This window comes from Cervus canadensis, chromosome 4 (assembly GCF_019320065.1).
Source record: "Cervus canadensis isolate Bull #8, Minnesota chromosome 4, ASM1932006v1, whole genome shotgun sequence".
In the NCBI taxonomy this organism is placed as follows: domain Eukaryota; kingdom Metazoa; phylum Chordata; class Mammalia; order Artiodactyla; family Cervidae; genus Cervus; species Cervus canadensis.
In genome coordinates, this window is record NC_057389.1 from 98,167,175 (window position 1) to 98,189,054 (window position 21,880).

The 21,880-nt window shown below is 49.6% G+C and overlaps 1 protein-coding gene across 1 annotated transcript; it reads right to left on the reverse strand.

The window, feature by feature from the left end:
* Positions 1–15,821: 15,821 nt before the first annotated feature.
* On the reverse strand, positions 15,822–19,244 carry RNF187 (ring finger protein 187). The gene is made up of 4 exons (XM_043467054.1): positions 18,646–19,244; positions 17,164–17,256; positions 16,741–16,962; positions 15,822–16,154 (listed from the first exon to the last, which is right to left on the reverse strand). Exons 1-4 carry the CDS (start codon positions 18,706–18,708, stop codon positions 16,152–16,154), a joined length of 381 nt encoding a protein of 126 aa, XP_043322989.1. The 5' UTR covers positions 18,709–19,244; the 3' UTR covers positions 15,822–16,151.
* Positions 19,245–21,880: the final 2,636 nt, after the last annotated feature.

Below are 21,880 nucleotides of genomic sequence, written 5' to 3' on the forward strand. Positions count from 1 at the left end.
CATACAAATCCACAGTACATTTCCATTACTGTATGGGCGGAAGGAATCTAGGGCTCCCCAAATGACCTAGCAAGTAAGTTTAATTGTTTTATCTCAGATTTAATGAAAACACCACCTGAGGACACTCAGTGTCTGAGACCAAATCAAACCTGAATCTCTCCTGATTAGGATGAAACCAGAACGGGGGAAGTGCCACCACCTGGAGAATGCAAGTGGAACATTGAGCCGTTAGCAGCGCTCATTCTAACTGCTTAACAGCCTTGCATGTAACCATCAGGGTCACACTTGTACAGATAAAGAACCCAAGAAAGCCAGGCTTCATGACAGTCTGCTGCTGCTGCTGCTAAGTCGCTCCAGTCGTGTTCGACTCTGTGCGACCCATAGACGGCAGCCCACCAGGCTCCCCCATCCCTGGGGTTCTCCAGGCAAGAACACTGGAGTGGGTTGCCATTTCCTTCTCCAATGCATGAAAGTGAAGTCGCTCAGACGTGTCCGACTCTTAGCGACCCCATGGACTGCAGCCTACCAGGCTCCTCCATCCATGGGATTTTCCAGGCAATAGTACTGGAGTGGGTTGCCATTGCCTTCTCCCATGACAGTCTAGTTCAGAGACAAAACAACTGACCTCATATCTACCTACTTCGACCCTGAGCATCCACCCACCACTGGTCATGCCACTCCACGTAATCTCAAAATGGGTCCTGGAACTTATGCAAATACGTAGGTAGTATGAGATGAAGCTCCCAATCCCATAAGTGAGATGTTTTCAGGCAGCACTTTCCTCATACAAATATATATAGCAATTCTTTTTCTGTCCCATGCATTCTCAGTGAGAGCAATATATCCTTCTCATGGGGGCAAAAATTGATCCTTGGGGCTGAAATCAGATACACAGTGGTTTGTGGCCCTCCAAAGGCCCAGCACATAAACAGATACCCAGTGTATCTGTGGTGTGATATGGTGTATTTCACAGCGATGGGAGCAGTTAAAAAACATAATGCCTAAAAAGTCTTAGAGGGACAAAATAATATAAAGGCTGAGAAGAAGTGAAGTGAAAGTTTCTCAGTCGTGTCTGACTCTTTGTGACCCCATGGACTATACAGTTCATGAAATTCTCCAGGCCAGAATACTGGAGTGGGTTTCCCTTTCCCTTCTCCAGGGGATTTTCCCAACCCAGGGATCAAACCCAGGTCTCGCACATTGGGATAGATTCTTTACCAGCTGAGCCATAGGGGAAGCCGAAAGGCTGAGAAGCACCACTTTATACTATTACTTCTTTTCCCCTGTGAGCCTAAGCTGGAATGCAGTGTTTCTGAGTGGATTGCGGGGTCCAAGGAGCATGTGTAAGGCAATTTAGAACCTGGGTCCCACCACAGACCTGCAAGATCAGTTCCATGGGAAGGAGCAGGAACTTTCATTTTTAATAAGTTCTTATATCAGTCAGCTTGGGCTGCAAAACAAAAGCAAAGACTGAGTGGCTTAAACAATGCATTTATTCTCTCACAGTCCTGGAGGCTAGAAGTTGACATCCAGGTGTGGGAAGGCAGGTTCCTCCTAAGGCCTCTTTCCTTGGCTTATTGATGGCCATCTTCTCCTTGTGTCCTCAGACACGTGTCCCTCTGCTAGCATCCGTGTCCGAATCTCCTCTTACTATCCGAATGGGAGTCATACTGGATTAGGGCTCATTTCACCTTCGTCACCTCTTTAAGTCTCCATATTGAAACACAGTCATATTCTGAGTTCCTAGGGATTGGGGCTTCAACATATGGACTGGGGGGAACACAATCAACCAGTAACGATTCTCAGGATGTTTCTCAAGCACTGAAAGTTTAAAACCTGCTCTGAGGGGTGAGGAGAAAGATACTGCCGTCACCCACCAGGATGAGCATACGGGGTCACTTGTTCACTCATCAAGGTTTATTGATAACCCCTCCCAAATGTAGAATACAGAGGAATGAATGAATTATATAAATGAAAGCTGGACTTGGAACACCCTCAATAAGCCTTTGATATCAGAGAGTGAGGGCAATCCCAGTAACATGAGGTGTGTCTCAGAGCCAGGGCTAGAGGTCCCTTTGTCCAGAATACTCCATCAGGGAGGGCACACCCTGGTAGACCTGATGGCTGCCATATTTATGGTGGGGACTGCTACTCATCATTAATCAGTTTTCTCTATCCAAGCATGGCCCCCATGGTATTTACTAAGGGTATAGGGTTCCTAGGGTTCCCCTGGTAGCTCAGCTGGTAAAGAATCCACCTGCAATGCAGGAGACTCCAAGAGACTCCAGTTTGATTCCTGGGTCTGGAAGATCCCTTGGAGAAGGGATAGGCTACCCACTCCAGTATCTTGGGCTTCTCTGGTGGTTCAGATGGTAAAGAATCCACCTGCAATGCAGGAGACTCCAAGAGACTCCAGTTTGATTCCTGGGTCTGGAAGATCCCTTGGAGAAGGGATAGGCTACCCACTCCAGTATCTTGGGCTTCTCTGGTGGTTCAGATGGTAAAGAATCCACCTGAAATGTGGGAGACCTGGGTTTGATCCCTGGGTTGGGAAGATCCCCTGGAGCAGGGCATGACAACCCACTCCAGTATTCTTGCTTGGAGAATCCCCCTGGACAGAAGAGCATGGCGGGCTCCAGTCCATGGGGTCACAAAGAATCAGACACGACTGAGTGACTAAGCACAGCACAGCACACAGGGCTCCTAAGGTTTGACTTGGGGGCACTGTGTATACACAGTCAAAGCCAGGGGAAAGCATTTCAGATGGAAGGAATAGGGGAAACAGGTACACAGGGCCATAGCAGCTATATGCATCAGCATTGCCTTGGCCTCCTAATCTGTAAAATGGGGGTGTTAGGTACATATACCCTCATCAAAAGAAAACCAAGGGGATTGGTATCAACACCCCCATTTTGTGGGTTGAATGGTGACTCCCCAAAGTGACATCCATGAGTCTGGGAAGATGACTTTATTTGGAAGAAAAATCTTTGCAAATATGATTAGATGAGGATCTTGAAATGACATAGCCTTGGATTGAGGGTGGGCCCTGAATCCAATGACAAATGTCCTTATAAGAAAAAAGAGGAGACACATGGAGACAGTCATGTGATGACAGAAGCAGAGTTACAGGTGACTTGGCCACAAGCCTGAGAATACCAGGGCTATCATAGAGTCAGGAAGGATCAAGAGCCAGGAAGAATCCTCCCCTGCAACTTTGAGGGAGCACTCTCTTTCTCCCTGACATGCTCTCTCCCAATCTCCTTCGTGTCCTGTTGCTTCCGGAACATAGGCCAGTAAAACCAATTGCAGAACGAGTTGAGACTGAGTGTTCTGGACCTCCTGAAGGGTCTCTCCTTGCACACTTCCCATAAGCAGAATTTCTCAGACAGAGATGGCAGCTTATTAGTGGCTTCTCAAATCCATATAGTGGGTAATGATCAACATTTTTCTAAATGGAATAGAAAACAAGATGTTTCAAACACAGAACGAGATGAACTTTTCATGCATGGACTGGGCCACAGTAGCTTTCTCCATTTGGCCAGGTCTGCAGGCCTACCTGGTCCTAGGCTCAGAGAAGATGTGGTGATGCTTGCATCATGATCCCCATCCCCCACACACTGTGTCCACAATGCCCCTGGGAACCACCTGCATACACTTCAGAATCAGCTTCCCATCGAGCCGAACTCAAAACATGGGTCAAGGAGAAGAACCTCCATGCGTCTTGGAGAAGACCTCCACAAGAAATGCGTCTTGTGGCAAAATACATTGTGCCACCTTTATTTTATTGAAGTAAAATATACATAACATTTACTATTTTAACCATTTCTAAGTATACAATTCTGCAGCATTAAGTACATTCACATTGTTGTACAACTCTCACTCCATCTATCCCCAGAATGTTTTTTATCTTCTCAAGCTGAAACTCTACACCCATTTAAAAATGACTCCTCCCTCCCTGAGCCCCTGGGATCTCTCTCTGTTTACGGCTTTGACTACCTTAGGGGCCTTATTCATACATGTGGAATCATACAGTATTTGTCCTTTTGTGATTGGCTTATTTGACTCAATATATTGTTCTCCAGGTTCACCTGGTTTGTAGAATGTATCAAAATTTCCTTCCTTTTCAAGCATGAATAACATTCCACTTGTGAAAAAACCCTGGGCCCCCTCCTTATTCAAATCAAGTCTACTAAGTAACGGCCAGGTGCTGTGGGAGACCACTGCCCAGGTCAGTAAGGGAACAGGCACATCCAGGAATGAATTTCAGTGGATGCAAGGTTCAGGCGTCTCCAAGGTCCAAGCACATGAGAAGGACAAACCAAGTGCCAAGCAGGGAATGACATGGGCCTCTCAGTGCCTACCAGCCTATAGGTCATTAGGGAGGGAGACCGACAGGAGAAGGGTGTGTGCAGTGGACACTCCCGCAACAGAGGGGACCACAAGAACCTGGGCAACTATGGGGAGGAGTTTGTGGTGTGCTGTGGTGGAGAAAGTGCTGGGAAGAGTGCCCAGAAAGGCCTATGAAGGTTCTGTTGAAGCAGCAAGACACTGTGGAAGGCCTAGTGGGGAGCGGCCCTATGGAGAAAGGATCAGGAGAGAGGGGCAAGTGACTATTCTAGGGGTCCAGGGAGAAGGGATGCAGGCCCCAATTGTGTCTACAAGAGGGCAGAATCATGATATAATTCATGTAGTAGAACTTTACTGTTAGTTTAAAGTGTTTTTCCTAAAAGAGCCCACAAAATTTGCAAAGAGGAGTCTAACATTATAAGAACTATATATTGGTCTCTGACCCTCCATTTTTAACATAGAGCTCCTAAAACCCTGAGACGTTCCTGTGATGAAAAGGCTAAAGGTGTTAATGAGGTGACTTTTGGAAAGCACCAAAGGATTGAGTCTGGCTGTCAGACTCAATGGCAACCATGCTTATTAGAGGGTTGGAACTTTTAGCTGCACCCCTTGACTTTCAGGGGCTCCCCTGGTGGCTCAGCTGATAAAGAATCTGCCTGCAATGCAGGAGACCTGGGTTCGATCCCTGGGTTGGGAAGATCCCCTGGAGAAGGGAAAGGCTACCCACTCCAGTATTCTGGCCTGGAGAATTCCATGGACTGTATAGTTCATGGGGTCACAAAGTGCTGGACACAACTGAGGGACTTTCACCTCACTTGATTTTCAGTCAGGGGAGAGGGGCTAGATAGAATCAATCACCAATGGTCAATGATTTAATCAATCATGCCTGTGTAATGAAGCCTTCATAAAAACCCAAAAGACAGGGTTCAGAGAGTTTCTAGGTTAGTGATGTCAATGAAAAAATAATCAACTTTATTCAAGCCAATCTAAGGATTATAACCTGGGAGCCAGTCTCTCAGAAAGTCCGTCAAAGCACAGTTTTTGAGATAAAAGTTTATATGTTAAATGATATAAAGACAGTTTACACAATCCAGATGTGCAGATACAAAGCAAGAAGTGGGTCATCATGATCCCTTATGAGGTTAAGAAGGAATGTTATCTCCTAAAAAGGTAGAGTTAATGCATTTGCATATACACACTGAATGAGAAGGAGGAGGCCCAAAGGGGCAGGAAACAAATTTTACATCTAAATTTTTCTTGTCTTTCATAAAATATGCACTTTATTTCATCAGTGAACACACATCCACATGCCATGCCAGAGGAGAGTACACTGCAAATTCTACGGGGACAGAAGTTCCTGCACTCAGGACACTTTCAAAGTTCAGAACAGCCGAGTGTTTCCTAGAGCCAGGCTTATTCGCAGACCTAAGGGATTCCCCGGGATATGACTGGTGTTTGGACAGGCATGCAAAGTCGACAAAGTGCAGACAGCTCTGGTTGAAGCAGGCAGAAAGCTGAGGCCTGAAAGCAACCCTCCCTGTTAATGAGAACACAAATGAACAGAACGATAATCATTGTCTGAGACCCTCAGGGTCATGCTGTGAAGCTCTGGGTTTTCTGTCCAGTGCTCTCCCTTTTGAGCGATTTGAGCTTCTCGGAACATCTCCAGGAAAGAAAGGGTTATTGAGTTCCAACCTTCCCATGTATCTTGGTCTTGAGAAGGGAGTGGAGTGTGACAGCTCCGTCTGGGGTGATGAAAATGTTTTGGAATTAGAGGTGGTGGTTGCACAACATTGTGAATGTGCTAAATGCCACCGAATTGTTCCCTTTTAAATGGCTAACTTTATGTTATGTGAATTAGACCTAATATACACATACAAACGGTACAGCAATTCCGTGTTCCAGAGCTCAGCTTGCAGACAATACAGGATAGCCAATTGATCATGAATCTTCATGTCCCTTGGTTTTTTGTAAAAGACTTATTTTCCATGGGCTGGTGAGTTCACCTGTGTTCCTAGATTTCTTAGCTAATTCCCAGCACTGGCAAGCAAGCACCTACAAACTTCTCAGGCTGTCCAAATTCAGAATCAGCCAACACTTATCCCAAGTGAGGAGAAGATTTGGGAAGAGCTCAGACACTTGTGTAACCAGGGACTGGAAATCAGCTGTACAGAGGAAGGTTACCTGTATCTGCATTCTAGTAGAAACGGTCCTTCTGCACAAAAGATCATCCTGTTAGTTTATACATTTTCTGTCTTTACTTTTCTCTCCCCTTGCTTTGCCTCCCATATCCCAACAGGGCACACGGACTCCACAGGCAGTTCTAGGCCAGAACTCCAGGAGACTGGATTGGTCTCACCTCTTAGGTCATTTGTCTCAGTCTTCCTTCAGGCCACAGTCACTTTGAAGGACCAGTAGCTTTGCCTACTTAGGGTTCTTAGTTGTATAATTTAGATGGCAATGGAGAAAAGAAGGCAAGTGAGTGAAAGGGGATGGAAAGGTTTTCCTTAGATTTGAATATTTTATGCTGTTTGATGATGAGCTGTGAATAAATATGACAGGTAAGGAGGGTGAGGTAAGTGTGGTGAACAGCAGGAAACTTAGCCAAGCCTGTGTGTTCAAGTTCTTGTCAGAGTCCCTTTGTTCTCAGAGATAAGGATTCTCCTTTCTTCTGGGTATTGGGAGGATATGTTTCAAGTAGGGCCTATGGGAGAAGGGGGAGGTAGGGGGAGATCAGAGTAACCTTCCTGTTTCTGCCATTTTCTCAAACCCCTTCAGCTTAAAATATTCAATATGTCAAGGTGCTATGATCAGCTGTAGCATACCCTGAACCCCATCACAAGCTAACAAAAAGTTTTATGTTCTACATGGAATCATTGAAAAAAAAACTTCTGCAGTAAAGGTCTATGTGAAGCAGTAGGAGGGTAGAGCCCAGACAGTCTGGCACTGAGCCAATTTCTTCCCCAGGGATGACTTCTGCCCAGGTATACCAGGCCTGCTGCAAACCAGAGGGCCCTAAGCCACCTTGGGCTGTGTCCCCAGGGAAACCTGTTCTATATCCCGTGTCCATATGTGCCTCCAATTCCCTGCAGCATTCTTGTCTAGGACTAAGGCACAAAATGAGCTCCAATGGCCAAGGCCCAAAGTGCTTGCTGTGGCCAACGGTGATACACACTTTTCCTACTTAAGGGCCAGGGGCATTGCCAGCTGGTGCACCAATCTTTCAGCTGCACAGAGGCTAGGAGAGATAAGGATAGAGGAAAGAGGAAGTGATATATCACAGCTCTTCTTCTGGCCATGTGAGTGGCTTTGAGAAGAGACTGGTGTCACTGGGCCCTTTGGTGTTGCAGCAGCACCGCCTGGATACTGGAAGGGATACTATGCTGACCGATGACCATGTAGCTTTAGGAACTTGTTCAGCTCCTCGCCTCTGCGGAAGGACAACAGCAGGCAGCGCGTGCCACCCCTCCCTACTTGGACAACCAGACGTCTCTAGGAGTGCCGCTGGCCAATAGGTTTCATACTAGGAGTACGCCACTGCATGCTGCAACCGCCAATAGGATAAAAGCATTCTGCAACCTCGTAGCCCCATTGGCTCCTCCACTACAAGCCCTATGGCTTGTCCAATCAGACGAGACCTAGAAGTCGCTTCATTTGCATACGGCCTAGGAGATAAGTTGCGGAGAGCCAGCTTGTATACGCCCTTCCTACCTTTGTGTCCCCAGGGCCCAGAGGGCTTGTTTCTGCCAGCTGGAAGGAGGTGGGATGGGCGTTTTGCTCAGCTACACTCCTCAGATCCCTATTCAGTCTCCAGTTTCCTCCGGTGCTGTTGGCCCCAAGGGGACAGATGACCATGCCCGGACGGCCTGAGAGGGGCCTTCCAGGAGCCTCAGAAACTCCGAGCCCAAGACCAGCTGATCTGGCCATAGAATGTCGCGCCAGACCCCAGGAAGTGGGCGGGACGCACAGGTGGCTATAGGTCTCTGCAGAAGCATGGGCAGCCATGAGCTCAGCGTAGCCCCACGTGGAGGTGCAGGGGAAGCCCTTGTAGACCTGCTCAGTCTCCGGAGAGAGGATTGGTGTTCAGCAACCTAACCATGAGGATAAAATCTTTAAAATTAACAAGAGAGGAGTCTGAGGCGAAAGCAACTAAGAGAGATTGCTTGTGCGGAGGAAGAGACTTCTCCACACTGAACGAATTCAGTGGTTGATCCAAGATGTGGGATTGAGAAATGTTACCAGATGATAGTCTTGTGCTCTTGGCAAATAGGAGACATGAGTCCTTGTGTATATAACCAATTTGTTAGGTGTTCTTTTGACTTCTCAGACCTGCCTATTCTTTTTCACGAAACATGAGCAACTTCTCTTGGCTGCCTTTTCCAGAGACTCCTTTCCTCCTTAATTGATGCCATCGCCTGTGAAAATTTAATTCTGATTATTCAATCATTTGTTGTATTTATGACAATGTTTAATGCACATTTCATTTCTAAAATAAATAGTTTTATAAGTATTTGAAAGACTTGCTTATCAAGTAGAAGTGACTCACTAGCAGAGGAATGAAGGTTTAATAACCCCAAGAGTCCAAAAGGTTATTTTTAAAAACAAAAAGACTTGGAGGCCTGGGGCGCTCCAGCTGCCAACCGTGAGCTAGCCGTCGGCCCGCGGCCGGCCAGGTCACCTCTGTGTCAGCGTGTTACGATGCCGTCTCCTACCAACCTGGCTACTGGAATTCCCAGTAGCAAAGTGAAATACTCAAGACTCTCTAGTACAGTTGATGGCTACACTGACCTTCAAGGAGAAACTTAACTACTAAAGCCAGCAGACTGTGGGAATCTTCCTTCTTTCTTGATGTAATGAGATCCAATTTATTAAAGGTGTTCTTTGTGGGAAACACTTAAGCCCTCCTAAGATCCCATATACGGCCATTGTGCTTGCTACAGTAGTTTTTGATTGGAGCCTTTTCATTAGCATAGGCTCCCTCCTGCTGGGCAGACTATATTACAAAAGGTGGGACGACGGGGGTTGGGGGCCAGGGTGTGGGGGTAGGTGTGCAGACCGGCCGTTCCTATTCTGATCATTGGTATCCTGGTGTTCTTGCCAGGATTTTACCACCTGCGCGTCGCTTACTGTGCACCAAAAAACTACTGGGGATACTCCCACAATGACATTCCAGACTTTGATGACTAGCACCCACCCCAGCCCTGAAGAAGAGAGTCCCAGATGGAACTGAACCCAGCTTTAAGACACTGAGCAGAAACAATGACCAAGGCCTGAGGAGTTCTGCAGTTTGCAGATGTTTAACCAAACAGTGGTCAGATTTTACTGGTCCATCCTAAAAGATGTTAACTAAGCTCACAAGTAACTGTTATCAGGGCATTATCTGTTTGTCATTTCCTGGCCCTGGCAAAAGCTCCTGACAGGTTTTTCTGCATGAATATACATCATACCAGTATTAATTGTATGGGAAAGTGGGAGGTTATTCTGTAGTGGAAAGTGTTCTGCCACCACCCTTTTTATAGTTGAGCATTCTTTTAAATAGTCCTCATGGTCAATATGTTCTTGTGGCAAATGGAAGAATACAATATGTCAGATTTCTTATTACTAATTTATTTTGAAAATAAGTGTCTTATCTTCATACCCTTAACTTTGTGTTCTAGTGGAAGACCTTGGCAAAATCAAATATCAGTGTGGTGCATCTATATTTCCTATTTGCTTTCTTATTAACAACTAGGAATTTCTTAAACCTCAGAGTAAATTTTCAAAATGTAAACACTTTTTTCTGTTCACCAGTCCTCAGCCAGCTCTGATCTGGCTCACTGATAGGCTGGCCAGCATATAACCTGGATCACTCTGTCCTGTGTGGATCAAGATGTTATGTATATCATGCCCTTACGGACTAGACTTCTGGCTGTTTCATGAGGAAAAAATATAGGTGAATGGTTATTATTTAGAGTTTAAAACCCTGTTGTTAGCTCCTTGTATTATGATGTTGTAGGGAAGCACACTGACTGAAACTGTACACCCTGGCCAGGCTCTCTAGTAACCATTCACAAGTTGCTTTATGACAGGAGGTCCTGGAAAGGAATACGGAACTACCAACCAGAAGAGTTCAGGAAAGGTCAAAAGGAGACACCGCGTGTCTGACCACCTCCCAGAATCCCTCTTACTAGCATCCATCTTGGCTGAGTGATGCGTGCATCACCAGGAAGGACTCTTGAGTCAGAATGATTGGCTAAGGACAACCCGGAAACTAATCCCATCACCATAAAACCTGAGACAGTGAGCCACGAGGCAGAGCAGTTCTCCTGGGTTCCCTTACCCCGCTGCTCTCCACCTGGGTGCCTTCTTCCAATTAAGTCTCTTGCTTTTCAGCACGTCTCCTTGGACAATTCTTTTCCAAGTATTAGACAAGAGCCCACTCTTGGGGCCCTGGAGGGGGGGGGCCCCCTTCCTACAACAATGTCATTCTGCTGAAGATTTTAAGAATTGGCCTGGATCTCTAGAGGACTGGACTGCCTTACCTTGATCTGCCTCTTAGCTTGCAAAAAGTGACTTGTATTCCAAAGAAATTAAAATGTCAACAACAAAAAAAAGGCTTAAGGATCTTTATCTATCTTCAAATTGATCAAGATTCTGTTAGGAAATGCAGCACCTCACGTTTGTACCACCTGACTTGGCAAAGACTGGGGTGCCTCAACTGTCAGCCACCTTGTGCCTTTATCTCCTCCCAGGCACCAGCCTTCCCCGAGAAAACACTAGGTGTGCCCTGAGGCCATCTTTGAACCCCAGGGGAGAACTGTTGACTCCACTCCTCCCACACCTGAGGGCGAATGAAGCTCAGACATCCAGGGTACAGGGCTTTGAAGCTGCCATCGCTGGGTCTCCACAGAGAGACAGGTAGACACTCCAAGGTGAGAAGGCACAGCCTCCCCAGAGTCAGCCTGAGAATACAGGTGGTGGAGGGGAGGTCGCCTGAAATCCGAGTGAGGCAGATGGCCAGACACACCCAGAGTCTGTAAGATCAAACCGGAGTGCTTGCACATTATTCTTTGTTCACTTATTGCAAGGGGCCCCAACTTTTTCCAGCATGCATACCACCTTAATGTTCCAAAACTTCTAAGGCTCCTTTCACACACCTAGACACCCAGATTTGATAGGGAGCTAGTTAAAGAACTAGCTTGCCTCTACAGAAACCCAAAAGTGACCTGAAATACTCCAGAACCCAACTTCCTTTCCTAACAGGAAGTCCTGAGTTGAGTGGTCTGAGGATGACCAAAGAATCTCCCCTTCTCATTTTCCATCCCAGTCCTGTGTGTCACCTTGGTTCTTTACCTTTTGTTTGTTGCTATTCCCCATTCCATGGGAAACTACCCTAATGGACTCCATTTACCAGCCTGAAGTGTTCTTCCAACCAGAAGTGTTCCCTGTGCACACGTAAAATGCGGGTTTATACCTCACTGTTTGCAGCATGGTGCCACAGCCACATGCCATAAGCTCCACTGTGTCTAGCAGCTCTGTATCTCTTTATCTCAGGGCTTCAGCATACTTAGAGCCTCCAACCCCCATCTGACCTTCCACCTCCCCCACTGAGGGGCACTGACACTCGTCCTGCCTACCCCAAGACAATGGTGCAGAGGATACCTAAGTGTGCATCCCCCTGTGGGCCTGGAGAAGACTAACACCACCTGGGAGTGGGCCACTGGGTCCAGGGTCACGACGCCCCAATCTGACGACAGCTGGGAGCAGTGCTGAAGAAGTCCGCAGCAGTACAGGTCACAACACATGGTAGCTTTCCCATCTCCATCAACCCAAGTGTGTCATTATGCTTGTGGGTATGTGATTTCTCTGCTACAAAAACTGAGTTTGAGCATCTCCTCCTGGGTTGCTGAGCTCTCCGGCTCCTCTTACACACTTGCTTGTCCACGTCTCTGCTGTGTTTTAACTCCAGGCACTTTTGGCTCTTCATGAATTTGCAGGAACTCCTTGCAGTTTGGGTACAAACCACGTTGGTCTGGACACTGCAAACATCTACTCCTCCTGTCTGTATTAACTCTGGCCATGGGACACTTGGTTGAACGGAGGAGGCATATTTATAAGACCAACCAGCTCACCTGAGGAAACCATTTCCAGCACCAGATGGTCCCCAGCCTGTCAGTTGGCAGCAGAAAAGCAATGGTAGCATTCTCGTCAAACCACTGAGGGTAGTCCCTGTGTTCCTTGACCCATTCCCCCATGGCAGGACAGAGTGAGGGGGGCATTCTACCAACAATGCCAAGAATGGGCATCAATCTATAGGTCTGCACAGAGCTCTGCCCCTGTGCAGGACTGGAAGTAGCCATGACGCCTGCCCCACCCTCTCCAGCAGGTCACATCCTGGGAAAAACCTACTTCTGCATCAAGATTGTCAGCAGCCTAGCTTCCCCTGAGTTCTCCTGGACATGAAAATCAGGTTGGGACCCCCCCTGTGCCCATGTCATGTGGCAGAACCAGTTCCACTGCACTGCTCCCCATGCTGGCACCCCCCACTTCCACCTTTCTGGTAACTAACACGGACCTGGGTCACCTCCAACCTCCCGATGCTGCAAGTGATTCAGTATCCATCCTGTGCATGTTCCCTCATAGAACCATGCTGGCATCTTTTTGGCACACCGACCCAAGGCTGGAATTGCCAAGTCATATGGAAGCAAACACAGTGGAGTCAACCTGGAAGTCACTTCTGGGCCCTGACAGATATACCTGTGGGCCTGGGCCACATTGGTGGTCTGACCTTTTGATGTGTAGCAGGAGTTTTGGGTCCTGTAACTCCATCTCCTGTGGGGCTGCAGGAGAGACCAGCCAGGCTGAGTGTCAGCATGTAGATGCAATGGACCCGATGAAGGCTACAGACACCAAGTCAGGTAGCCTACCCACCTCTCCACAAGCCATGCTTCATCCGACTGGTCACACACAGATGCTGGAAGTGACACTGTCCTGACTCCACAAGAAGACAACGCAACTGGCACTTTCCCTGATGTCTTTCCCCTTGATGCTAACCTGTCTCCTCTTTGTGATAAACCTTCACCGTGAGCACGAGGGCCTTCAGTGAGCTCTAGGAGCTTTTCTAGCAAATTACCCAGCCTGAAGAGGCACTAGTTCCCTGTAAGTTCTTGGCTGGCCTGATTCTCTTTGGTTTAGTCATTCAGTTTAACCCTCTCAGGCTGCTCTCCCAAAGGGCAGCAGCACCTCTTGGGCAACTCCCCACTCAAGCTTGAGGTCATCCTAACAGCTGGGGCAGTACCCCACCGGCCTTTTCACATGCAAGTCTCTCTATATCAAGAGTGCAAGTATCCCCTCTTATTTTGTCATCATCAATCTAATGAAATAATTCAACTACGAGTGTGAAAACAACCCTCAGCATTTCCCTCTGCTCCCCTTGGACAAAGGATCCTGACCCTGAAAACAGGCCACAGGTCCTAACTATCCACGCCTTTCCTATTAAAGCTCTAAGAATTAAAAGGAAAGGGATCTAGGTATTGAATGAATAAACGAAATTTCTTTGAAATGTGCTCCCTACCGTTGGCAGACAAAACTTTTCTTGTCCACCTAGCCTGGGTTTCCGTTCACTCATGCCTCTGCACTGACCTCAGATATGCAAAGCCAGACATGGTCCTGAACCAGTCAAATGAACCTGGGTTGAGGAAAAGCCACACGTTCACTGGGACCCTACTCAACCATGTCCTCGAGGGCAGGAGCATGCAAAGATCCTCCTCCACTGAGAGGTTTCTAGAAATACCATTTCAGCAGAGAAAGATGAGGGGACCAGTCACGGAGACATCTGGAAAAGGAACATTATTCCACAGAGAACACAGGACCCACAACAGAGAGGCCACTGTGACCAGTGAGCAGGGAGCAGGGGGTGAGGGCTGACTTCAGGGAGGAGATGGCAAGGGTTGGCTATACAGTCCAGCAAACACAGAGCTTTGGACATTCAGAGGGACTGCTACGCAAGAAGTCAAATCTCACCAGAATCAACGGCCATCTATGCTGCAGGGTTATTTGGCCAAGGTCCTACGGCTTGCCTAGAGGATGGACGTGTCTCTCCTATTCAAAAACCTGGCAGCTTTTTCCACCCTCCGCTTGTCATTCTTATGTAGACATTGTGTGAGAGAAATGGAGAGGCGATCAGTGGGCTGAGAATTCTACCCACACACCGTTACAGAAAAACCAGATCCATGCTGGTGTCAGACCTCCTCTCTCTCCCCAGCACTGGGAGCCCAGGGGCTACCACTTTTCTGGGCTGCACACCAGCCCTCTGAGTCTTGAAGCAGTCAACTTCGAGGAAAACGGGGAGGCCTCCCAGCAGATCCCTGCAGAGGAGAAAAACAGGCAGCTGGATCTCCAGTCATGGGAAACTGGGGCAGCACCCCAATTTCATGCAGCAGAAGCAGGAGGTGGAGGGCTCATCACAGCCAAGTCCAACCCACAGAAGCCCCCAACGTGGCACAGGCAGACGCGGTGCCTCCTTGGAGACTGGCCAGGGCGTGGGGAGGACAGATGAGGAGGGACGTCAAGCAAACTGGCTACAGCAAGCCCTCTTCAGTAGTCTCTGAGTGCCGGCTGCCAGCCAGGCAGGCAACCCACCCCCAAGCTCACAGAAACACAAAGGCCCAGGTCTCAGAGGGTTCATCCAGAAATGGGCCACTGATCACAAATCTGCACTTGCGGGAACAACTCATAGCCTCAACCACCAGCCTAAAAGCCTGTCTGTGTCAATTCTCACACCCCTTTGTGCTTTGATCTTGTCACTTTGTGCTACATTTTTGTCACTTGAAGGAATCTACACAATGACACTAAATAAGGAGTTTTGCTAAATTCATCCAGCAGAACGAATATGAAGGCAAGTCAGAGGTGCAGGGAAAATGACACATCAAGGTGAGGTCTGGGGATGGCCTGACCCTGACATCGCTCCTGCTGCCCTAGGAAAAATTCCTGGGTCAGTGAGGGGCAGACAAGGCAGATGGAGGGTGATGCTAAGACAGTTTCCTGGGAAACCACTGGCATCCAAGGGATGGAAGACGGAGAAGAGAGAGGAGAACAGGTTGAGGAGATACATTAAGAGGCAGAGAAGACATACAGCCTGAAAGACATGCCAGCAAGGGGTTGCACTGTCCCTGAACACCCCGGTTTTGTATCTGTGGACAGACCCCGAGCCATAGTAGGTGTAGGTTTGTGCAACCTACACTGTTCAAGGACCTCAAGCAGAGGTGACAAGTCTGACCGGCCCACCATCCCCACCCAGGCACACTGAACATTCCTTTCCCTTGACAGTCACCTCAAATTTCACCTTAACTGCTGTGCCCTGCATGGGTGTGGGTCTGTGGGCCTGGGCGTGCAGGACTGGTGGAGCAGCCCCATCACGGAGCAGGTCTGCACAGCCCAAGCCTCCTGAAGATGACGATCACGGCTCAAGGAGATCTCGGCAAATCTGATGAGACTTGGGGCAACAAAAAGAACTTTATGGAGTCAGGATACACTTGGGCTAACTTACCCTCAATACAGATCTCTACAGTGAAATGTTTACAGCCTGGAAACATGAACACCCAGAGGAAAAGGGAACACAAACATTCTGCGGCAGAGCACTGTCGTCAGCAACCCCAGGTGGGCACCTTGAGCTCACAGTCCACATATTCACCTAGGAGAAGACACGCAGGGCTGGGGGTGTCTTGAAGGATGGCAAGGGGTCCAGAAGGAGGCAGAGGGAGGAGCTGCCTCAGGCCAGGGATGGTTAACAGCTTCCTCCGCCTGCTGCCTGGGCAAGCAGCACTTCACTGCACAGGGAGAGAGGGGAACGAGTGAGCGAGTTTCTATCCTAGAAGCCAGATGACTGCAGAATCCAGCCCCACCAGACCCTCGTGTCTCTTCACCCACAGTCAGCACCCACTTGGCGCTGAGTAACCACTATTACCAGAGGTAAAATAGCACCTCTCGGCTCAGAGGAGGGAAGGACAGCAGCTACCGGTTCCAGGATCAGACTCAAGAGTTGCAAAGAGCCCTGAATCCCCAGCTTTAGGCAAGGCTTCAGGGCAGAGTAAGGAGGACATTCAGGATGAAGGCATGGCAACCACCACCGTCCCCAAGATCCCTGCCTCTTCTGACCTCATGGCCAGCTACTACCCGTAGAGCCCAAGGACAGGGTAGGGGCCCAGTGCTTCAATATTGGAATGCAAGCACTCCCTCTTTGCAAATGTGGGGGGAAGCCAGAATCTCCTGGATTACTCATTCCTGAAATTCAGCCCTAAATGGAAGCCAGGCAGTGCTGGTCCGAAGGTTTCTCTCTTGATAAGCTACCCTCTTGCCAATTCTCGAATCTGCATCCCCTCTGCCCTCCCCTGACCACCAGGACTGGGTGCCCACCTGGAGCAGCATACTGAGACCCAGGTTGCGGTGCCTCCTCTCCAGCTCCGACACAGCCTGCAGCAGAGACCTGAACCTCTCCGCTGGGTCCTCATCCTCGTCCTCCAGGGACCCTTCTTCTTTCTCTGCTTCCTGTAGGAATCGCCCCTCCTCCTCGGCAAAGAAGGCCCGAAGCTTCTTGTAGTCAGTCAGCGCCTTCTTCCTCCGGTCCATCACGTGTCCCTACAGGATGGGTGGGCAGCAGGAATACCCGTGTCCTCAGGCTACCCAGAGACCCCACCCATCCACCACTGACCACCTCCAGGGAGGAGAGGTCCCTGACCGTCTGACTGTACAGTGATCAGCGGTGGTGAGAAGGCCCTGCCAAACAGGGTCACATCCCTGTTTCCTTGTTCACGTGGACTCGAACCCCACCCCACTTGCCTTCCACACAGCAGCAGCGGACTCAGCCTGGCCATGCAGATCCCGAGCATCATTCAGATCTTTCTTCATGATCTCCACAGACCCCTTGTTCTCCTGGAGAAAGACGCTGGTTATGGGGTGTGTGGCCACTTCTGAAAGTCTAGGGCCCACCAAAGCCCAGTCCAGAGGGCCATCACACTACTAGATCCCGTCAGGCAGTCCACAGGCCCAGGTTCATGATCTTAGCCCATCAAACACCTCAAAAGACACCTGCAGAAAGGGTCTTGGTGACCAACTATGCTCTCTATAGCCTGACAGAAATATTTGTGCTAAGAATCCAACAGAGTAACTACACAAGACTATTCATTGAGGACTCTCGTGTTACTGTCTCCAGCAGAGGGACGGAGGGTGGCCCCCTTTAGGGTGACCATGGGCACACACAGGGACTGCCCAGCTCCATGCACTGACTGGGTGGGTGGGGTCCTTCACCAGGAAGAGTCCAACTCCAGTCCCCTGGCCACATGCTCTAACCCCAAGGAAGCCCCTGGATGCAACATCCCACTGCTTAAGAAGACCCCAGGACCCAATCCCTGACACATGAACCCTCAAACAGGCTACTCTCTCCCCTCAGGTTGGCAGGGACCACACTGACTCTTTCCACTCTGGGGGCCTGGCTGTCTTTATTCTCTCAGAAATAACGCTGCACTCCCCACCCCTCCAAACACACACACACACCAGCGGGTCCCTGGGATTACCAGCCCTCAGCTGTGACCAGACTCCAATGGCAGGTTCTGACCCAGAGCCAAGTGCCACATGTAAACAGCTGAGAGCACAGTGCAGAAGGTTCCAGAACACAGTGGATGAAGGGACTCCAGAGGGCTCAGAGCAGGTGAGAAGACCGAATGGGAGAGGGTGCACAGGACTAGAGAGGGGCAGTGCCCTCAGGCCACACCCCCGCTCCAGCACTCTTGCCTGGGAAATTCCATGGACAAAGGAGCCTGGCACGCGACAGTTCGTGGGGTCGGAGTCGGACAGGACTGAGCGACTACTACACCCACAGAGAGGACTCTGCCCGTGGGGGTGGGGCTACCGTAGCATGACGTCATGCCAGGGGGCAGGGCAGTGACACCACGGGGGCTGGGCATGCGGGGCCCTCAGCAGGACTCTCTTTGCCAAGGGGGGCGGGGCAGGGCAGTTCAACACTGGGAAAGTCACGCGGGTACGGGGGCGGGCAGGGAGGTGGAGGGAGAGAGAGGAGGAGAAAGTGCCCCGTCCAGGCGTGGGAAAGGGGGCCAGGGTCCCGTCCTGGGATGGGAGAAAGGGTACTGGGCACCAGAGGAAGGAAAGGGAACAGGGCACTATCTGGGGTATGGGGAGGGCAGCTGGGACACCGGCCAGAGGATGGAGACTGGGGGCCAAGGCGCCATCCAGAGAATGCGGAGGGGGGACAGGGAGCAGTCTGGTGATGAAAAGAGGGACGGGGCACCCTCCGGGGAAGGGCACCTTGCCGCGCAGCGCCTTCCTCCAGCGGGGCTCCCACTCGGGTGGCTCGGGCCCCGCGGCCATGCGGCAAGCTGCGCACAGCGGGCCCCCGTCGGCGCGGCACAGCAGCTGCAGCGCCGCCTCAGAGGCCGGGCCGTCGCGCGTGGGCGCCGCAGCTGCTTCCTCGAGCGCCAGCAGGCGGCGGCTGAGCGGCGGGCGGCCGGGCTCCACGGCGCGCTGCCAGCAGTCGTCGGCGCACTCGGGACACGGGAAGGGCCCGTCTTCCTCCGCCCAGAATCGCACCACGCACGCCCGGCAAAAGCGATGGCCGCAGTCGGCGCGCACCGGGTCGCGGGGCGCACTCTGGCACAGGGCGCAGGCGGCCTCGCCGGGGCCCGCGGGGAGCGCCAGGGCGGCAGCGGCGGGGCCCTAGAGGGCGCAGACAGGGATGCGAACAAGGGGCGCACTGGTGGCTGGGAGAGCCCGGGACCCGGACGCACTAAAAGTGCTGCCGGAGAGTCAGGGACAGGAATGCGTTGATAGAGGTGGAGCGCAGGGACAGAAGACAAGAAATGGCGACTGGAATGGCTGGGCGCCCGGCGCAGGGTCCTGGCAGGGGTGTTCTCCACGCAAGGTCCCGGCAGCGGTGTACCACAGCCTCCCGGGTCCTAGCAGAGGCCGCGCCACTCTGCCTAGGTCCTGGCAGCGGTGTACACTCAGTCCGGCTCAGCTAGCAGAGATGCGCTTCGCTCCGACCCACGTCCTCGCACGCTGAAATCTTACAGGGATTGTCACTTCTCCTATAAATGACTCTTGTGCGAAAAGGAAGCAGTTTCATTTGAAAACTCCTTTAAAAAACGTTTTTTTGTAAGCTGCTAGGACCTGAGCTGCAAGCACCGGGGTGGGGACTGGGCTGGAAAACCGCAGCGTGGGACCTCTTGCGTGCAACCCCTCGCGTCAAATCGTTCTGTACGCACCGAGCTGCGTGGGCTTTTCCCGTGTGCGCAGGTTAGACGTGGACTCTCAGGGGAGCACCTCCTGTGAGGGCCATCCTGAAAGGAGAATCCAGGAACAACCCGCGAAGGAATGATCTTCCAGGGACGCGCAGATACTCACAAAGGCAAAGTTTGGTTTCAAAGAGTAGAAGTATAGAGCTCCCAGCATAGTCACTGAGACGGGGGGAAGCGTTCCCCAAAACCGCGGGAATCACAACAGTTTATATCTTTACTAATGTTGACCCACCTATTTGTTTTTGGTTGGTTTAGGATACCAGTGTACATAATCCCTGGTCTAAAAATCGTATCAGTTTGTCAATTTTTATGACCCTTTTTTCCTGATCTCCCAGTTGCTGAATTTTCTTATGATATTGAGTCCATCTCTCACCTTTTCTCGTGACCTCTCACCTCACCTTTTCTGATGACCTCAGGCCATTATCTAAGGACCTTGTTCTAAAGTTAACGGGCCACCTGGTGTTTTTCTCCGGGATCACTTGCTAATTGTCCTGTCTAATTGCTAATTGTCCTGGTGTTTTATGGCCTTCAGGTCAAGGGAGCTTAGAGGCATTCCCTTTAAATGTCAACAAACTGGAACAGCAAACACTTATGTAAAAAATAAGTGGAGATTGGAATTCGATTTTTAAAACAAGAAATCGAGTCCTTTTTTTCCTTTTGACCCTACGCTACACTGACTGTCTCATATTTTTCTACCTCAACCCCACCTTAGCAGCTTGGAACCCAGGCCTTCGGATCCACTGTACCTGAGCCACAGGAATGGGAAATTCAGCCTTGAGAAAACTCATTAATGCAGACTGAAGACATCTGATAAGACCCAAAGCTACCAGTATCCTGGTCCATACCAGGAAATTTGTTAGCATTTCTTTAGAAAAGACAAAAAAATGGTTTGGGGAGGAGCAGTCTAATAGGGTGAGGTTTTTTTTTGATTTTTGTTTTTTGGTTGTTTTTTAAACAAGCTAGCACGTGGTTTAAAAAATGTAATCGTCAAGTTTTTAAAAAGTGAATCTTTCAGTCCATATACATGCAGTCTTCCTAGGTATTGTGTTTTGGTTTTTTGTGTGTGTATTTTTAACCTGATGTTCACTTACGAAAAACGCATAATGTAAAAGTTAAGTTTTATTCAGGGATCTTACTGATGCCTATAGCCAGGAAATGGGGCTTCCCCAGGTGGCTCTAGTGGTAAAGAACCCCCCTGCCAATGCAGGAGACTTAAGAGATGCTGGTTTGATCCCTGGGCAGGGAAGATCCCCTGGAGGAGGACACAGCAACCCACTCCAGTTTTCTTTCCTGAAGACTCCGATGGAAGGAGAAGCCTGGCGGGCTAAGGCCCATAGGGTCACAGAGTTGGACATGACTGAAGCAAATAGGCATGCAAGCACTCACACATATGTAGCCAGGAAATAGCTGTTGACTGAAGAAAATGCACAGCCTAAAAGTTGAGAGTTAATATTCTATTTGGCAGACTTGCTCCAGGAAGAGAGATTCTCAGAACCCAGGTATATAGGAGTTTTTGCAACAAAAACCAGATAGTTGGACTATCAAAATATTGCTGTTGATTAAAGAAAACCAGGCATCTTAATGAATGTAGTGCTTTTTTTAATGTACGGGAAAATGGAACCATCGGGGCTTACTGGAATCATTCCTTTGATAGGGACCTTAGCTATCTAAAGGGCTAGTATCCTGTTCTTCCTAAATCCCCTCAGGATGATTGGCCAGTCGCTGTGCCACAACACCCTTTGTTTACTGATAAGGCAAGCCTGTCTTCATCCACACAGCCTTTCCTTACCTCTGAAGGAGGAGGAGGAAAGGAGGAATGTGTGTCTGTGTGTGTGTCTGTGTGTGTGTGTTAGTCGCTCAGTTGTGTCCGACTCTTTGTGACCCCATGGACTGTATCCCTCCAGGCTCCTCTGTCCATGGGATTTTCCAGGGAAGAATACTGGAGTGGGTTGCCATTTCCTTCTCCAGGGGATCTTCCCAACCCAGAGATCGAACCTGGGTCTCCTGCACTGCAGGCAGATTCTTTACCATCTGAGCTACCAGGGAAGTCTGAGGGGCTGCTCCAAAGAGATAGGGAATGAGCCAATGTATAGAAGAATTGTTTTGATTGGTAAATACTTATAGTCAGACATACATCTTGGTAAAAGAGTACTGTTAATCACAACAGATATCTCAAGTTGCTGACTTTAGTGCTCTTCTATCTATGGGCAGATGCAAGAATATGGAGTCACTGAAACTATTCCTTA